The 17,007-nt window shown below is 42.6% G+C and overlaps 2 protein-coding genes across 2 annotated transcripts in view; both read right to left on the bottom strand.

Annotated features, from left to right (window-relative positions):
- Positions 1-17,007, bottom strand: part of ENKUR (enkurin, TRPC channel interacting protein) — a 300,940-nt gene that overhangs the window by 216,139 nt on the left and 67,794 nt on the right. The gene's annotated exons all lie outside the window — the stretch shown is intronic.
- Positions 1-17,007, bottom strand: part of PRTFDC1 (phosphoribosyl transferase domain containing 1) — a 57,307-nt gene that overhangs the window by 1,622 nt on the left and 38,678 nt on the right. The window contains exons 8-9 of the mRNA XM_089693779.1: positions 16,680-16,723; positions 7,032-7,108 (exon numbers count right to left, since the gene is read on the bottom strand). Of these exons, the coding sequence (XP_089549905.1) occupies positions 7,032-7,108; positions 16,680-16,723 (121 nt within the window). The remainder of the gene's footprint in view (positions 1-7,031; positions 7,109-16,679; positions 16,724-17,007) is intronic.

A 17,007-nucleotide genomic window follows, 5' to 3' on the forward strand; every position in this document is an offset into this window, starting at 1 on the left:
GCAAACTCTGTGTCTTTTTCCTGGCTATTTTCATAGTGGCAGAGCCTCGCACTGTCACATACGTATTAGGTGGTCATTAGATTAGGATAATTATACAGAACCTGTGCCCCCTTCATCAGGTGTCCCTATCAGAATCTCGCTTTTACATCAGGTGCCCCATTAGATTACCACCTTACATCAAGGGTCCACATCAGATTCTCATCTTACGTCAGTGTCCCCATTAGAATGCCCCCTTACATCAGGCGTACCCATTAGATTACCACCTTACATCAAGGTTCCCCATCAGATTCTCATCTTATGTCAGTGTCCCCATCAGAGTGCCCCCTTACATCAGGTGTACCCAGGGGCGAACTGACCATTTGGAAACTCGGGCACTGCCTGAGGGCCCGGGGTCAGTAGGGGGCCCCATGAGATGCCCCTGGTACCTTTTTCATAGGCTTTTTTGACTTTGGGCAAGGACACAGGGTCCCATGATCCCCTATTGCCCGGGGGCCCCATGAGTTGTCAGTCCGCCCCTGGGTGTACCCATCAGAATCCCATCTTACATCAGTATCCCAACTGTCCCCATCAGAATCCCACCTTACATCAATTGTATTGACCACAACAGATTGGCTCATGGATTAGTGGATGCGCTCTCATAGACCTGTTGGGAGCGCAACTAAACTCTGGGGGGAGGGGGCAGAGCCCACCCCAGCACCCCCCTAGATATGAGCCTGCTGTAATTAATGTCAGATTTTAGTAATGCTTAAAAGCAACTTAAGAGTAGAATGCTCCTTGAATAGAAGGCATGGAATACTTACTCTTCCTGCTTTCTGTGCCAGAGATCTCTGCAGGAGTGAAGTGATCCTGCCGACTAAAAATCTTGAAGAACAGACAGTTCTGAGATTGTCTGATTCCTGGTCCCCTGATATATTAGGTGGTTTGATCCACCAACCTTATGTCACTACTGTGTCCTGTACTAATGTGGGGCCAATGGATTGAACCACTCTTGAAAGTGTCGGACTCTGCAGGATCTCCAGCTGGTAGTTTCTCACCAGTTATGCAGAGATCAGTGGTTCAGTCAGCAAGAGAATTGGATATTCAATACAATCTTTGCAGAGGCCGATTTATTGTAGAATTTTAGCTTAGCTTAAACTTCACCTCTAACACTTACCCTAGCATTTAAAGTGTTACTAAACCCAGGACCCTGCATTTACTATATCTGGTCTCCCACAGTACACAGAACATGGAAATGCAATTATTTTAGTAAATATAAACTGCTAAAAATCTTTCCTCATCAGCAGTATATAGCAGTTTTGTGACTTCTATCAGTGTCCAGCTGAGCACTGGTTAAAGCTTGTATGAGGAGTTTTCATCCTGCTCTAGGAAGATGCAGAACCCCTGACCTCTGTCTGAACAGTGCTGACTGGTCCTGTTCTGATCACATGCACTCTCCCAAGAAAAAAAAAAACCCCTCTCTACCAATACACACCAAATTGAGCAATGTGTAGAGTGACTCCCCACGATATGTCTTATCAGTTGCTAAGAGGGGGACACTGGAAGAAGGGGAGGATCAGAGAAGACAGGGTCAAACAGCCTTTTTACACAATGCAGAGGATTAACCCCTTAGGTTCCACAGTGAATATAACAAGCATGCTTTACTGCATATACAGACTGATTTTACTGTTGTGGGTTTAGTAACACTTTAAAACCATAGCCAGAACTTTGCATATTAATGTGACATTTTTGCAGCACCTTATTGAATTATCCGGAAAATAGTGTAAAATGACAGTGCATTAACCAGCTTAGATAGAAATAAACTGTACTTGGGAAAATTAAATTCAACACCTTGTGGTGATGATTAGATCAGTAACGAGTTATAGGTCTAATCTTCCCACTTGCATTTGGTTTCCAAGGCGATTCATGGATGTCTTCACTCAACGTCCTAATTAATGAAATCATTTTAACGTGCAGATTGCAGCAATGGATTATTTTTATCCCTTGTGTCTTGTGGATGTAAAACAATGCAATAACTGAGAAAACCTACCAAAAAGCAGGAGCTAAAAGAAAAGTATGTAATTTATAGGAGATTCATATTTCTTGTTATACCCAGTGCCTTGGACTTTTTCATGTACTAACCAAGATAGGGTCACATTTCTAGAAGGATACATTTACACAGCAGTCTGTTTGCAGCCAGGGACAGCCGCCAGCAAGAATTAGTAGACTCTTGCCCGTGGTTGTGAAAGTTGCCTGTACACACTGTGTGCAACTAGCAGCAGCAGCTGTCAGTGGCGGCTGTCAGATTTGCACACTGTACACATCAATGTTAAGTGCCATTGCTCTTCACGTGTAATTGCTCATCCGAACTGTTACATGCGAGTACTGAACCTGGATACAGACAGCGTGTTTCCAAGATCAGCATTTCTGCAGAGCTGGCCGCAGCTACTTGGCCAGGTTGTATGTGGCCTTTGCACAGAAGCTGTGTTTAGCCGTTACTGATCTCAGCAAACTAGCTGCGGCTACATTGCCGTGTGAATGTAACCTAATTGATCCCATTCTCCGACATCTCCATATACTACTGAAAGGTCCTAATATACTTTTTCTTAAAGTGTTACTAAATCAACAGCAGTCTGTATATGCAGTAAAGCATGCTTAATATACTCACTGTGGAACCTAATGGGTTAATCCTCCGCTTTATGTAAAAAGGCTGTTTGATCCTGTCTTCTCTTATCCTCCCCTTCTTCCACAGTCCCCAGTCCATCTGCTATACAGGCCTCTAGGAGACACTCTGCACATGCTCAGTTTGATGTGTATTGCTAGAGTTTATTTTTTTGGGGGGAAGGAGGGTGCATGTGATCAGCACAGGGCCAATCTGCACTGTCCAGACAGGGTCAGGGGTCATGCAGCCTCATAGGACAGTCAAAGGAGAATGACAGCTCCTCCTACAAGATTAACTGGTGCTCAGCTGGACACTGATAGAAGTCACAAGACTGTTATATACTGCTGATGAGAAAAGGTATTTAGCAGTTTATCATTATTACATTAATTGCATTTCCATGTTGTGTGTACTGTGGGAGACCAGATATAGTGAATGCGGGGTCCTGGGTTTAGTAACACTTTAAGCAGAATGATTATCTCTTAGAGTATTATATTCAAACATACTTTATTCTGTGAGGTGGAGGTAAGCAACTGTAGAGTTTTACTGTTGTTGCTTACATGGGGTGGCAGGAGTGGAGGACATGAAGTGGTATTCAAAGTTTTTATTGAAATAGCCTTTGCATTTACACACATAGACTCAGGTGAATGATCACTATTTTTACAATTTAATTCCCCATGAGACAAAGTACATGTAATACTTTGTCTCATTTCCCTAGGTGCCCTGGAACACGAGCTGAGATGTTGGACAGGTCACCCCCACATGGTGCACAACTCCCTGCAACGCATTTAGCAAGGAGACTGCTGCTTTTCTTTGTAGCACCTGTCCCTGGCAAGCCTCAACATTCCTCTAAATTCCTCTTGTTAGTGCTGGGAGCCAGAGAAAGGTGCTACAAAGCAAAACAGCCTTCCAATAACTAGGTGCGTTGTTGGGCTGTTGTGTGCCAAGGAGGGGGTTGCCCTTTCCCACATCGCTAGTGTTACAAGTCACCCAAGAAGATAGTACAAGGTACTAAAGGTTATTTGTCCTATTGGGAATCCAATAAAAAAATAAATAAATAATAGAAGTTCATGATAAACAATGAGGATTTAATGAGGATCTAAACTCTGGAAGCTGTGCCCAAAAGTCAGTCAAAAGACAAAGGACTAGTCACCAGCATTGCTTGTGGTCTCCCTACAGCTGATCTTTCCCCATTACTGACTTACAGTACCATGCCATGTTCTGCACATTGTCTCTGTGTGGAGGTGGCCATTTTGGAAAAGGCAGGGCTTTACTTCCGTATGTCAAATCCTCCAGCATAGAGTACAATGAGCAGAACTGTTGTGCCATCACCATATTTCACACAGCAGATGTACAGCTACAGTATAAGTCTTTGGGGGTGTCTCAGGAAACTCATACAGTAGGAAATGCAACTGTGTTTTTCAGGAGGAATTCAAGATAAAAAGGTATATCTTTCAGAGTATTTCTTAGGCTCAATTACAGCTTTCAAATTTTCCCTATAATATAGAAAATCTTCATTTGAATTCAGGTTCACTTTAAAATGTAGCCTTCCCTTAGCACTCTAATCCTATCCTTCTAAACCTCTGGGTTCCAACCTGTTGCCAAAGAGCCACTTGTACTCCTTTTGGTTCTTGTTGTGTGGCCCTTAGACACCAGCAGCCATTAGTGTGAGTGGGAACTCGAATTTGTAAGAAGGTTGTAAGCGGATGGGATCTAGCAGTCTCACGCAACAAGTCTCCAGTCTCTGACTGTCTCTTGTAGAATGTTCAGTTTCCCACCACTTGTCACACATCCACAGTCTGGTCTTCCAAAGCATTACATACATAGACTGAATATTATGTGGTTCCTTATACCTCAAATTGGTCACAACTTCTCTAAATTCTAATCTTAGCACCAGCAGGTGCAAAACCCCCCTAAACCTAACTTAAATCCTTAAACTTTTGTTACCTTGCGCCAAAAGCAACAAAGGCTGAAAACAAATAGGCCCATGCAGAAAACAAATAGCATTAGCTCCTAAGAGTACTTTGAAGAGATTTGAGATATTTAAAGGCATAAACAAAAATAAAACATAAAAAATGTATATTTATTTAAAGGAAATCTGTCGTAAAAAGTCTGATGTAAGCAGCTTATCCTAGCCTTCCAGACTGCATATTTGCGGTGATGACCTCAGGTTCATCAAGAGTGAGATTATTGCCTTCAAACTAGTATGAGGCCTGCAAGCCAGAGGATGGCAGCTTCTATCAAAGGCTTCTAGGACAGGCATTGGGCTTTGTGACATAGTCCCCTTAATAATAGATTTAGCAGCTCCTCCTAGGTGCTAGGATTTGTATAGTTAGAATAGCATAGCTGTGCTTCTCTGCTTACCAGAGAGGCTGTCAGGTAAATTTAATGTGGTATTCTGCTTAACAGAGAGCTGTGATTGTTTGGTTAGGTCTGAGAGAGCCTTCCAGAACATAAGAAGGGGCTAGGCAAATGAACAGCATGAATATGGATACAGCCCTGGCCAACTGTAGGGGTGGGTGACCCCATTGAATGCTGGGAGTTGTATTTATGTTCTGGGAGCACATGGGCTCTGGGTCTTTCCCTGGAGTGGATTGCACCAAGCCAGGCTGGAGGCAGGCTGCCTCTCCTGTCACTTGCTGCCATGCGTCCTCAGGTGGGTGACCTGAGGGCCTGAAGTTAGAGAGAGTGACCCTACACTACGCTGACCGAGGGGAGCTGTCTGCCAAAGATCTGTCTGGTATCACTGGAGAGAGTCACTTGGAAGATTGGAAGGAGGCAACCATTCTGTCCTTGGACTTGTAAGTACAGACACAGAGATCTTGGGGACTTGTGTGCTTGCTGCCCCTCTGGTGCATGATAGCCAGCATGGGTCTGAGAAAAGGGAACACTGGCTAGTGTTCTAAAGAGCTTGTCCAACGGGTGCTACCGCAAAGGACTTTGCTCAGTTCTATTACTTCTGGACTGCTATAGTCCACCGTAACAAGCCGGTACTACCTGAGGAGCTTAGCCCTGTAACTACCACTACTGCTAACAGGACTTAGCTCACTCCTGAAACTATTTGTTTCTATCCTTTAAAGAGAAGTCTGCTATCTGCTTTCAGTCAGGACTTCAACCTGGGACTTTCCTTTCATTTTTGGATGGACTATTTTTTTGATACACCTTTCACTGTTTCTTTATGATTATTTGTCACTTTTTTAAGTGCTGCACTTTTATTTATTTAGGACTTCAATTGTACTCAACTAAGAGATCAGCTAGATGTCCTTGGTGGGAATAGTTCTAATTTTGGAGTATCCTATTAAATCCCTTATCCCCAGTTCTACGATAAAACTCCAAAAAACAAACATCCCCTAGACTGGTCATTGAAGGCAATGAGCAAAAGTGTGTGTGTGTATTTGGCTGAAGAAATACACTGTGCCTGGCTGCGGGCAAAGTAAGGTGAAACCAGGGCAAAAATACAAGTGGCCTTCATGAGGGTAGCACTACATAGCATTGGATATAGGGAACACTCTATGACCCATTACACTTACCAATAATATTACTGTAAGCAGTCATCAGGAAGCTACATCCATGGAAGCCAATCAAAAAAAAAATCTTTTGGGTGAATGGGGAGATTGTTCTTTGATTGGCTGATGTGGCGTACTGGACATCATTGCCAGGAATGCCAACCCAAAATCTGACAGCTGTGCAGGAGTGGCTGCACAGCCCCGAGTGCACACTGTCTACATTTAGGGCCATGCAACCGCTCCAGTACAGCTGTCAAATTTTGCCATGCTGCTATGTCCATGCAGTCACTGTGTCTGCATCCACCTCTGTAGGCTGCCCACATATAGCTCAGGGCATATACAGACACCAAAACAAAGGCAGCCTGCATGCAGGACAGATTGCCAGGCCCCTCTGAATGATGCCTTCCAGACACGTCCACATTTTTACATATATGTTATCATGATATCACTGGACTGCACACGGGGATAGCATGGTTTAATTATTGTCAGCAGTACTTTGTAAATAACACTAGTTTGTGGGTGACAATTTATGGGGAAGATAGCATCACAATATAGGGAGCTCTGTGATATAGAAAGTATTGCACGCTCTTTGGTGCAGTGTTTGACAAGAACCACCAAATATTTTTTAGCTGTGCACAAAGTTTAGATGTGCAATAAACATTATAAGCACATGTTAGGGCTGGTTCACAGCAGGAATCACACAGGAATACACTTGCGTTCCTGTGCATTTTTAGTGCCATGTGTTTTCAGGCCATTCATTTCAATGGGCTGAAATCACACTGCACTGCACAAAAAGTAATGCATGCACTACTTTAAAAAAACACATTGCAACCAGGTCGCATGGTAGTCCTGATCCCCCTCAGTTGGATGTGTAGTGTAAGTATACTCACATGGAGATCTCGGAAGTGTTCGTTGTAGTCCAGAGCATAACCAACTACAAATTTGTTCGGAATTTCAAACCCCGTATCTGAAAACACAAAGTATTCATTTTAATTCCATTTAAAATCAGCATCAGAATAAATCAGTATTGTATTGCTCTTTAAGAAATCAGCTCCACAGAGTGGAAAACTATGACATTTTGTTCCATAATTATTTTTATGTAGATATATTCTCTCATAGAGGTAGCTTTCCTGGAGCTCTAAGGTGGAAATGGCATTTATCCAATCACTGCTCCTCTAGGAAGACTCATTCCCTTCACATGAAGAATTTTCTTCTATCTGTGGAATTTGACAGCAAGCTGCCACCCAGTGGACAAAGTCTGAATAATTACTTACCATATGGCTGCAGAGATAACGCAAAGATTTTACAGGTATTGAAGAATTCATGGTGTGTGTGCAGAGATTTGTTTTAAAGGGGCATTCCACTTACACATAACAGTTGTTTACTGATGTGTAGGTACCTTTTTGCTTTCATTATGTGTGATAGATCAGCCTTTTTCAACCAGGGTGCCTTGAGGTTTCATCAGGGGTGCCTTGGCAAAATGTCTAAAAAGTGCGCAAAATTTGTATACAAGCCAGTGAATAGAACAAGGCCGCCTTTTAGCTACAGAAATCCACAGGTTTTCATTGTGTGCCATTACGACCTTCTAGCCTCTGGCATCCTAACAACCAATGACACCATCAGTTGATAAGAAGGATGTCAGTTGCCTGCACAGGATCCTAGTTTGACCCTCCCCTGCCCCTCTCCATCAGTGCTGGGGTCACATTAACTCAGTGATGGAGAAAAACTGAGGGAGAAGAGAAATGATGGAATACTAGTCAGTACCAGTGTGCAAAAGTGTGTTTGCTTTGGAAGAATAAATCACCTCTAACACTGGGCGTTCTACATGTGTGGATGTTGCTGCGTTATATAAAACTATTGGAATTGTTTTTTGCATTTTAGATTTGGGTGCCTCCATAAATTTAAAGGGTGCCTTGGGACTGTCTAAAATTTTAAAGGGTGGTTGTCTAAAAAAAAGGTTGAGAAACACTTAGATAGATAGAAGAATAGACCAAATTAAAAAAAAATAAAACTTCTGCCATTTATTTCTACAGCAAGTAAACTCCCCAGCATGTTATCCTATGTTTCCATGCACACATAGGCTTTAACCACTTTAAAGCAGAGTTCCACCCAAAAGGGGACGTTCCGCTTTAAAGATTGGTCCCCCGCTCCCCATTAAGGATTGGCACCTTTGGGGAGAGGGGAGGGGGACGGGTACCCGAATTGGACAGCTACCCGCTCCCACTTCTGCTGCGATCGCCTAGGCGATCGGAAACGGAAGCTGTCCTCCTACCCTCCCTCCCCGAAGTCTTGTGGGACACGTGACAGGTCCCAGAAGACGACGGGGCCATTTAGGAAATGCAGTACTACTCAGCATGCGCAGTGGGCACCCGGCTGTGAAGCCGCAAGATGTCACAGCCGGGTACCCACACTGAAGATGCTGGCGCCTGGAATGCAGGACGGCCGGTGAAACGGGCTGCGGTGGGGGCAACACGGAATCGTGGGACAGTAAGTGGCTTTTTTTTAAAAGTCAGCAGCTACAGTTTTTGTAGCTGCTGACTTTTATTTTTTACAGAGTGAGTGGAACTCCGCTTTAAGTCCGCCCTATAACAGATTTACTGCTATAGTGCAGACGTTCTGCTCAAAATCACGACGTATATATGTGATTTTGAACTTGCGCACTTGGACACAGCAGAAGCCGATCAATAGGTGCTGGCCAATGGATGAGCACCGGACCCCATTGATTGCAGAGGACACTGACAGAACACAGCTCTGCCTATGTAAACAAGTGGCGATCGGCTAGATTTTCTTTTCCTGCAAAGCAGGGAAAGAAAATCTAGCAGATTGCCTAGTAAAAACAGCACACACAGTACACAAAAACACTGGTTAGGCACACAGTTAACCATTTGATTGCCCTAGATGCTTAACCCCTGCCCATGTAGGAGAATACATCTTGGCCTAAATTTATGAAGAACAATTTTTTATTTGCAAAACTTTATAACAAAGAAAAACGTGTTTGGTTTTTTTGTTAATTTAGCAAAAAATAAAAAACCCAGTGTTGATTACATACCACCAAAAGAAAGCTCTAGTTGCGTGAACAAAATGATAAAAATGTAGTTTAGGTACAGCGTTGCATGACTGCGCAATTGTCATTCGAAGTGTGAGAGTGCTGAAAACTGAAAATTGGCCTGGGCAGGAAGGGGGTAAAAGTGCCCGGTATTGAAGAGGTTACATATAATGATTAGGCTGCAGGGGGTGATGGAAGGGAAAATATAAATGGTGTATTAATTTCCTCCCTGGGCACAGGAAAGTGTGGGATTTTATGCTTCAGCAGCTAAGTGTCTGTGCCAAGAAGACTTAGACTACAGTAGTGTCATGTGACTACAAACTGGCAGGGGTGTATAAATCATAGGAACGCCTGGCACAACAGCAAGAATAGTGGTTATCAGGGCCGATTGACAACTAATGAAGCCCCTGGGCAATAAGAGATAATGGGGCCCCCTTTGTTTCCACCTACACTTTAGCCACACCCACACAACACCCCACCTACATATTGCAGCTCAGCTGCATAGAAGGGGCATTAAAATTATTTAAAAAATAATAAAACAACATCGTGGGGTCCCCCCTCCATTCATACCAAGTCCTTCCGGTCTGGTATGGATTTTGAGGGGAACCCCCATGCCAAAATTTAAAAAACAAATGGCATGAGGGTCCCCCCAAGATCCATACCAGACCCTTACAGTTGCAAGAAAAAGTATGTGAACCCTTTGGGATTATGTGGAGTTTTGCATGAATTGGGCATAAAATGTGCTCTGAACGTCATCTAAGTCACAACAATAGAAGAACACAGTCTGATGAACATAATACTACACAAACATTAGATGTTGCCATGGTTTAATTGCACATAACATGTAAACATTCACAGTGCAGGGAGGAAAAAGTATGTGAGGCCCTAGCTTAATGACTTCTCCCAGAGCTAATTGGAGCCAGGAGTGAGCCAACCTTGACTCCAATCAGTGTGATAATATTGGATGTGTTGCTGACAGCTGTCCTGCCCTTAAAAAACACACACCTGTTTTAGGTTTACTGGTTTCAAGAAGCACTGTCTGATGTGAACCATGCCTCGCAGAAAAGAGCTCTCAGAAGACCTACGATCAAGAATTGTTGGCTTGCATGAAGCTGGAAAGTGTTACAAAAGTATCTCCAAAAGCCTTGATGTTCATGTGTCCACGGTAAGACAGACTGTCTACAAATGGAGAAAGTTTAGCACTGTTGCTACTCTCCCTAGGCGTGGTCGTCCTGTAAAAATGACTGCAAGAGCACAGCGCAGAATGCTGCATGAGGTAAAGAAGAATCCCAGAGTGTCAGCTAAAGACCTACAGAAATCTCTGGCACATGCTAACATTTTTGTTGACACATCTACAATAAGGAAAACATTAAACAAGAATGGAGTACATGGGAGGACACCACGGAGGAAGCCATTGCTGTCCAAAAAGAATATTGTAGCACGTTTGAAGTTTGCAAAAGAGCACCTGGATGTTCCACAGCACTACTGGCAAAATATACTGTGGACAGATGAAGCCAAGATTGAGTTGTTTGGGAAGAACACACAACACTATGTGTGGAGAAAAAAAGGCACAGCACACCAACATCAAAACCTCATCCCCACTGTAAAACATGGCGGAGGGAGCATCATGGTTTGGGGCTGCTTTGCTGCCTCAGGGCCTGGACGGATTGTTGTCATTGATGGGAAAATGAATTCCAGAGTTTATAAAGACATTTTGCAGGAAAACGTACGACCATCTGTCCGCCAACTGAAGCTCCGCAGAGGATGGGTGATGCACCAGGACAATGACCCAAAGCATACAAGTAATTCAACAAAACAATGGCTGCAACAGCACAGAATACGCCTTCAGGAGTGGCCCAGTCAGAGTCCTGACCTCAACCCGATTGAAATGCTGTGGCATGACCTTAAGAGAGCGATTCACACCAGACATCCCAAGAATATTGCTACACTGAAACAGTTTTGTGAAGAGGAGTGGTTCAAAATTACTCCAGATCGTTGTGCAGGTCTGATCTGCAACTACAGGAAACATTTGGTTGAGGTTATTGCTGCCAAAGGAGGGTCAACCAGTTATTAAGTCCAAAGGTTCACATACTTTTTCCTCCCTGCACTGTGAATGTTTACATGTTATGTGCAATTAAACCATGGCAACATCTAATGTTTGTGTAGTATTATGTTCAGCAGACTGTGTTCTTCTATTGTTGAGACTTAGATGACGTTCAGAGCACATTTTATGCCCAATTCATGCAAAACTCCACGTAATCCCAAGGGGTTCACATACTTTTTCTTGCAACTGTATCTGAGCATGCAGCCAAGCAGGTCATAAGAATAAAAGTGCAGCGCTAAGTAACTTAAAAGTTAAATGATCACTCATCCAGTGTAATACTAGCAATAAATAATCATAAATAATGACCAATAAATTATTTAAAAATAAAGTGACAGACTGTGCAAATGTAAATTCTTGATCAGATCCTGTGGTGGTGCTCCATAAGGTGTAGTAAAATTACACACTCACCAGATGCGCAATGATTGTAGACTATGGGTAAAGGACTATTTTACTCACTGGTCGGTTAGTCCTTTACATGACGCTGCTATAACTCTGCATTACCTTTCGCTGCTTGAATTTAACTCTGCATGATTTTATCTAATACCTGGAATTTGTACAAATAATTTATTGACCCAATAAATATAATCTTAAATACTACACTATGGATACTCTTTATATGCTCCCCTGAGGAGCTATTATCCATAGAGTCTGCCTGATCCAGCCATCCAGTACCAGAGAAGGGAGTTTCTGTACACAGGCGTCTGCACCCATCCATCCCTTAAAGGGACCTCTGACTGGCTGGATCCCATTACTTCCGTGCTTATGCCAGACAACACCACTTACCTAGAGGGAGGATTATCTCTACCCCTGACCCGAACCTTAAAGGAGACCACTGCTTGGTTATATTATGCGTACAATCATTGCGCATCTGGTGAGTGTGTAATTTTACTACACCTTATGGAGCACCACCACGGAATCTGATCAAGAATTTACATTTGCACAGACTGTCACTTTATTTTTAAATAATTTATTGGTCATTATTTATGATTACTTATTGCTAGTATTACACTGGATGAGTGATCATTCAAGTTACTTAGCACTGCACTTTTATTCTTATACTTTGATAAGGTTTGTATATTGGTTGCCTTGAGTGCTATAGCTGCTTATTAGAGAGCATTCACTTTTTTACCTTACTTTACTGTATCTATTAGCCAAGCAGGTCAGGAAAGGGGGGGGGACAAGCGAGGCCCCCCCCACCTGAACCATACCAGGCCACATGCCCTCAACATGGGGGGGTGCTTTGGGGGGATTCTCCCCAAAGCACCTTGTCCCCCATGTTGATGGGGACAAGGACCTCTTCCCCACAACCCTGGCCTGTGGTTGTGGGGTCTGCGGGCAGGGGCCTTATTTGAATCTGGAAGCCTCCTTTAGCAAGGGGGCCCCCAGATTCTGCCCCCCTCCCATGTGAATGAGTATGGGGTACATGGTACTGCTACCCATTCACAAAAAAAAAGTGTAGTGTGAAAAAATCCAGGAGACAGTCTTTAACAAGTCCTTTATTAAAAGAAGAAAAATAGAAGAGTGTGCCCCGAAGTAGAGTTGCAAGAAAAAGTATGTGAACCCCTTGGGATTACGTGGAGTTTTGCATGAATTGGGCATAAAATGTGCTCTGAACGTCATCTAAGTCACAACAATAGAAGAACACAGTCTGCTGAACATAATACTACACAAACATTAGATGTTGCCATGGTTTAATTGCACATAACATGTAAACATTCACAGTGCAGGGAGGAAAAAGTATGTGAGGCCCTAGCTTAATGACTTCTCCCAGAGCTAATTGGAGCCAGGAGTGAGCAACCTTGACTCCAATCAGTGTGATGATATTGGATGTGTTGCTGACAGCTGTCCTGCCCTTAAAAAACACACACCTGTTTTGGGTTTACTGGTTTCAAGAAGCACTGTCTGATGTGAACCATGCCTCGCAGAAAAGAGCTCTCAGAAGACCTACGATCAAGAATTGTTGACTTGCATGAAGCTGGAAAGGGTTACAAAAGTATCTCCAAAAGTCTTGATGTTCATGTGTCCATGGTAAGACAGACTGTCTACAAATGGAGAAAGTTTAGCACTGTTGCTACTCTCCCTAGGCGTGGTCATCCTGTAAAAATGACTGCAAGAGCACAGCGCAGAATGTTGCATGAGGTAAAGAAGAATCCCAGAGTGTCAGCTGAAGACCTACAGAAACCTCTGGCACATGCTAACATTTTTGTTGACACATCTACAATAAGGAAAACATTAAACAAGAATGGAGTACATGGGAGGACACCACAGAGGAAGCCATTGCTGTCCAAAAAGAATATTGCAGCACGTTTGAAGTTTGCAAAAGAGCACCTGGATGTTCCACAGCACTACTGGCAAAATATACTGTGGACAGATGAAACCAAGATTGAGTTGTTTGGGAAGAACACACAACACTATGTGTGGAGAAAAAAAGGCACAGCACACCAACATCAAAACCTCATCCCCACTGTAAAACATGGCGGAGAGAGCATCATGGCTTGGGGCTGCTTTGCTGCCTCAGGGTCTGGACGGATTGTTGTCATTGATGGGAAAATGAATTCCCGAGTTTATCAAGACATTTTGCAGGAAAACGTACGACCATCTGTCCACCAACCGAAGCTCCGCAGAGGATGGGTGATGCAACAGGACAATGACCCAAAGCATACAAGTAATTCAACAAAACAATGGCTGCAACAGCACAGAATACGCCTTCTGGAGTGGCCCAGTCAGAGTCCTGACCTCAACCCGATTGAAATGCTGTGGCATGACCTTAAGAGAGCGATTCACACCAGACATCCCAAGAATATTGCTACGCTGAAACAGTTTTGTGAAGAGGAGTGGTCCAAGATTACTCAAGATCGTTGTGCAGGTCTGATCTGCAACTACAGGAAACGTTTGGTTGAGGTTATTGCTGCCAAAGGAGGGTCAACCAGTTATTAAGTCCAAAGGTTCACATACTTTTTCCTCCCTGCACTGTGAATGTTTTCATGTTATGTGCAATTAAACCATGGCAACATCTAATGTTTGTGTAGTATTATGTTCAGCAGACTGTGTTCTTCTATTGTTGTGACTTAGATGACGTTCAGAGCACATTTTATGCCCAATTCATGCAAAACTCCACGTAATCCCAAGGGGTTCACATACTTTTTCTTGCAACTGTAGATCCAATGTCAATCACGATGCCTGCCACAGCTGCTACCCGAAAAAAGAAAAAAAAAAAAGCTGGCTCCCAGCAGTCTGACTGTTCTGCTGCCTTCAAGTTCTTAAATATTTAAGGGACGGGGACATCATCTTGTGGCGTCATTATGTGGGGTCAATTTTGTCTTTTTTCAGCCAGACTAACTATGTAACTATTTAAAACAAGTTTAGCAAAAGAAACCTGTACTGCCATTGCTGACCCCTGAAAATACCAAATGCCTGGCTGTCATGGTGATAGAATGGCTTTCGTAATTTCAGAGTCACCGACCTAGCACAAGAATGCAAAATCCAGAGTTCTGAGTTCTCTACAATTTACTGATCAGCATACTTGTTCTAGGCCAGAAAGCCTTCAAGACAAAGACAGACACGCAATTAGTATTTTCAGGAGCCTGCGGTAACAGCAGTTTCATATTCCTCTCAGTATAGCTTCCCTTTAAGTGAATATATATGTTGATGTTTTGCAGATTTTGAGCTTTGTGTTAAATTGGAGAGTATCACATATTAACACTTCAAAGCTCTAGTATGACAGCAATGAATAGAGAATGAAAAGGTGAGCACGTGTCAGTAAATGCGGTCTCAGTGAATGGTTATTACTTGCATGCTGTGAAAAGAATTCTGAGCCTGCCGTAAAACGCTGACTAGACTCTAATATCTGCCGCTTCCATATAATGTCACTATCAGCAAGACACAGCTCTGCCTTGAGGGCAGATCACACTGATGGAGCAGGCAATGCAGCTGGCTCTGCAAGGTAAGCTGTCACTTGGATTCCTTATTTTTCACCTGGCTTCTTAGAGAAAAATGGTGACAATAGTCCCCAACATTTGAATAATTTAGTGGAGCAATTTTCTGGAACATATTATATATATTAATAAATAACTAGCTAGATGAGACAGTGACATATATATATATATATATATATATATATATATATATATATATATGTCCCTGTCTCATATATATATATATATATATATATATATATGTGTGTGTGTGTGCAGGGTGGGGAGGAAGTTTCTTCCATAAGCACACATACAGTATGGTTGTCCAAGAATGAACATTAGGGGACAGACACAAACCCATTTTTATAATCTAGTTGGGGTTTGTCTTAAAGCAATGTTAAACCCAAAACCCAAAAAGTAATACCAATCATTAGATATGGTGGCTGCATTAGTTTTCTTTTTTCCCCTCTGTACTAGCCTTGTGATCTGGCTAGTAACACACCTACTGTATTAGAGTGCCTCCAATCTGGACGAAGAAGTACAGGTGCACCTTTTGGACAGCAGCATTGTTAATCTGGGGGGAAGGGGGTGCTAGATGTACAAGCAGACTTAGATACACTAACAAACTGAAGGTGAACTCCAGCTTATACTTTATAAGCAGTTACAGCAAACAGTTTATTTTTCTCCTTTCGGGATAAAGATTTCACATAAATAAAAGCTGATCCTTGTGAGCACCCTGTCAGTGATAAATGGTTTGTCTCAACCCTCTAGCTGCTATACCTGAAGTCCTAGGACCCTAAATGTGGGTACTACTCAGTATAGTGCTCAGCCTCATACAGTTGCAGCCTGCCATAGTCTTTGACAGGCTGCAGGCAGCGCCAATGGATGCTGTACCTGCCCCTGCAGCAAGATGGTCCTTTATTCCAGGGGCCTTTAAGTGAATCTAACCCCAAGAATAAAAATCTAATAGATTTCAGCTTATCAGTCTTTAGATGTGGTGGCTGAATTCATTTTTTGTTACAGACCTTTCTTTTATTTTCTCCTGGTGATCCTTCCAGTAATACACTTCTTGTCCTAGGGTGACCACACCTCCCTTACTATTTCTATGGAGGAGTAACGTTGTCACCTTAGGACAGGTGATGTATTGAGTTCTCCTTCATTACATAATAGGGAGTGTTTTGTGGTCCAAACACACTTTTGATAACACTGTTTGAGATGAAATTGCAGAGAGCACAGAACAACACTGGATTTCTGGAATTTTCTGCACTTATTAAAAGGGAGCCAATAATTGTTGGGTTTACATACACTAAAGATTCTAACACAAATATTTTTTTGACCTGCCAGCAATTGTTAAACCTCTGTCATTAGGCAATAGTTTCACTGTAATGCACCCTGATAACCATGTTTAATTATGAATATCTGTGAGGAATGCAGCAACAGACAACATAAAGGAAGGGCACATTCCATGACTCACAGTCTGGTCTGTATTTGTTATCACTGGATCTTTTCACCAGCAAGCTGCAGGAAGAAAGGAAAGGAGAATATGGAAAATGAGACAATGCAAAAATGTACATAGCAAACTATTATTTTAGTGTGAGCAGATAATTCTTAGAGCTGACCTTCCACTCTATACCACAGGTAGTTTTTACTTATAAATATAGCCCATTCTTTATTGAACATCATGTTAGTTGAAATAGAAAAGATGGCAAATCCCACAGAATTCAAGTATTCATGCCATCAGCCAATCTCACGTCAAAAAGAAAATGTTGTTGCCAGCAAATTGTGCATCCGAAAAAACAAAT

The sequence above is a fragment of the Staurois parvus genome, unplaced genomic scaffold (genome assembly GCF_062004578.1).
Source record: "Staurois parvus isolate SC_StPar_1 unplaced genomic scaffold, SC_StPar_1.0 ptg000636l, whole genome shotgun sequence".
Taxonomy (NCBI): domain Eukaryota; kingdom Metazoa; phylum Chordata; class Amphibia; order Anura; family Ranidae; genus Staurois; species Staurois parvus.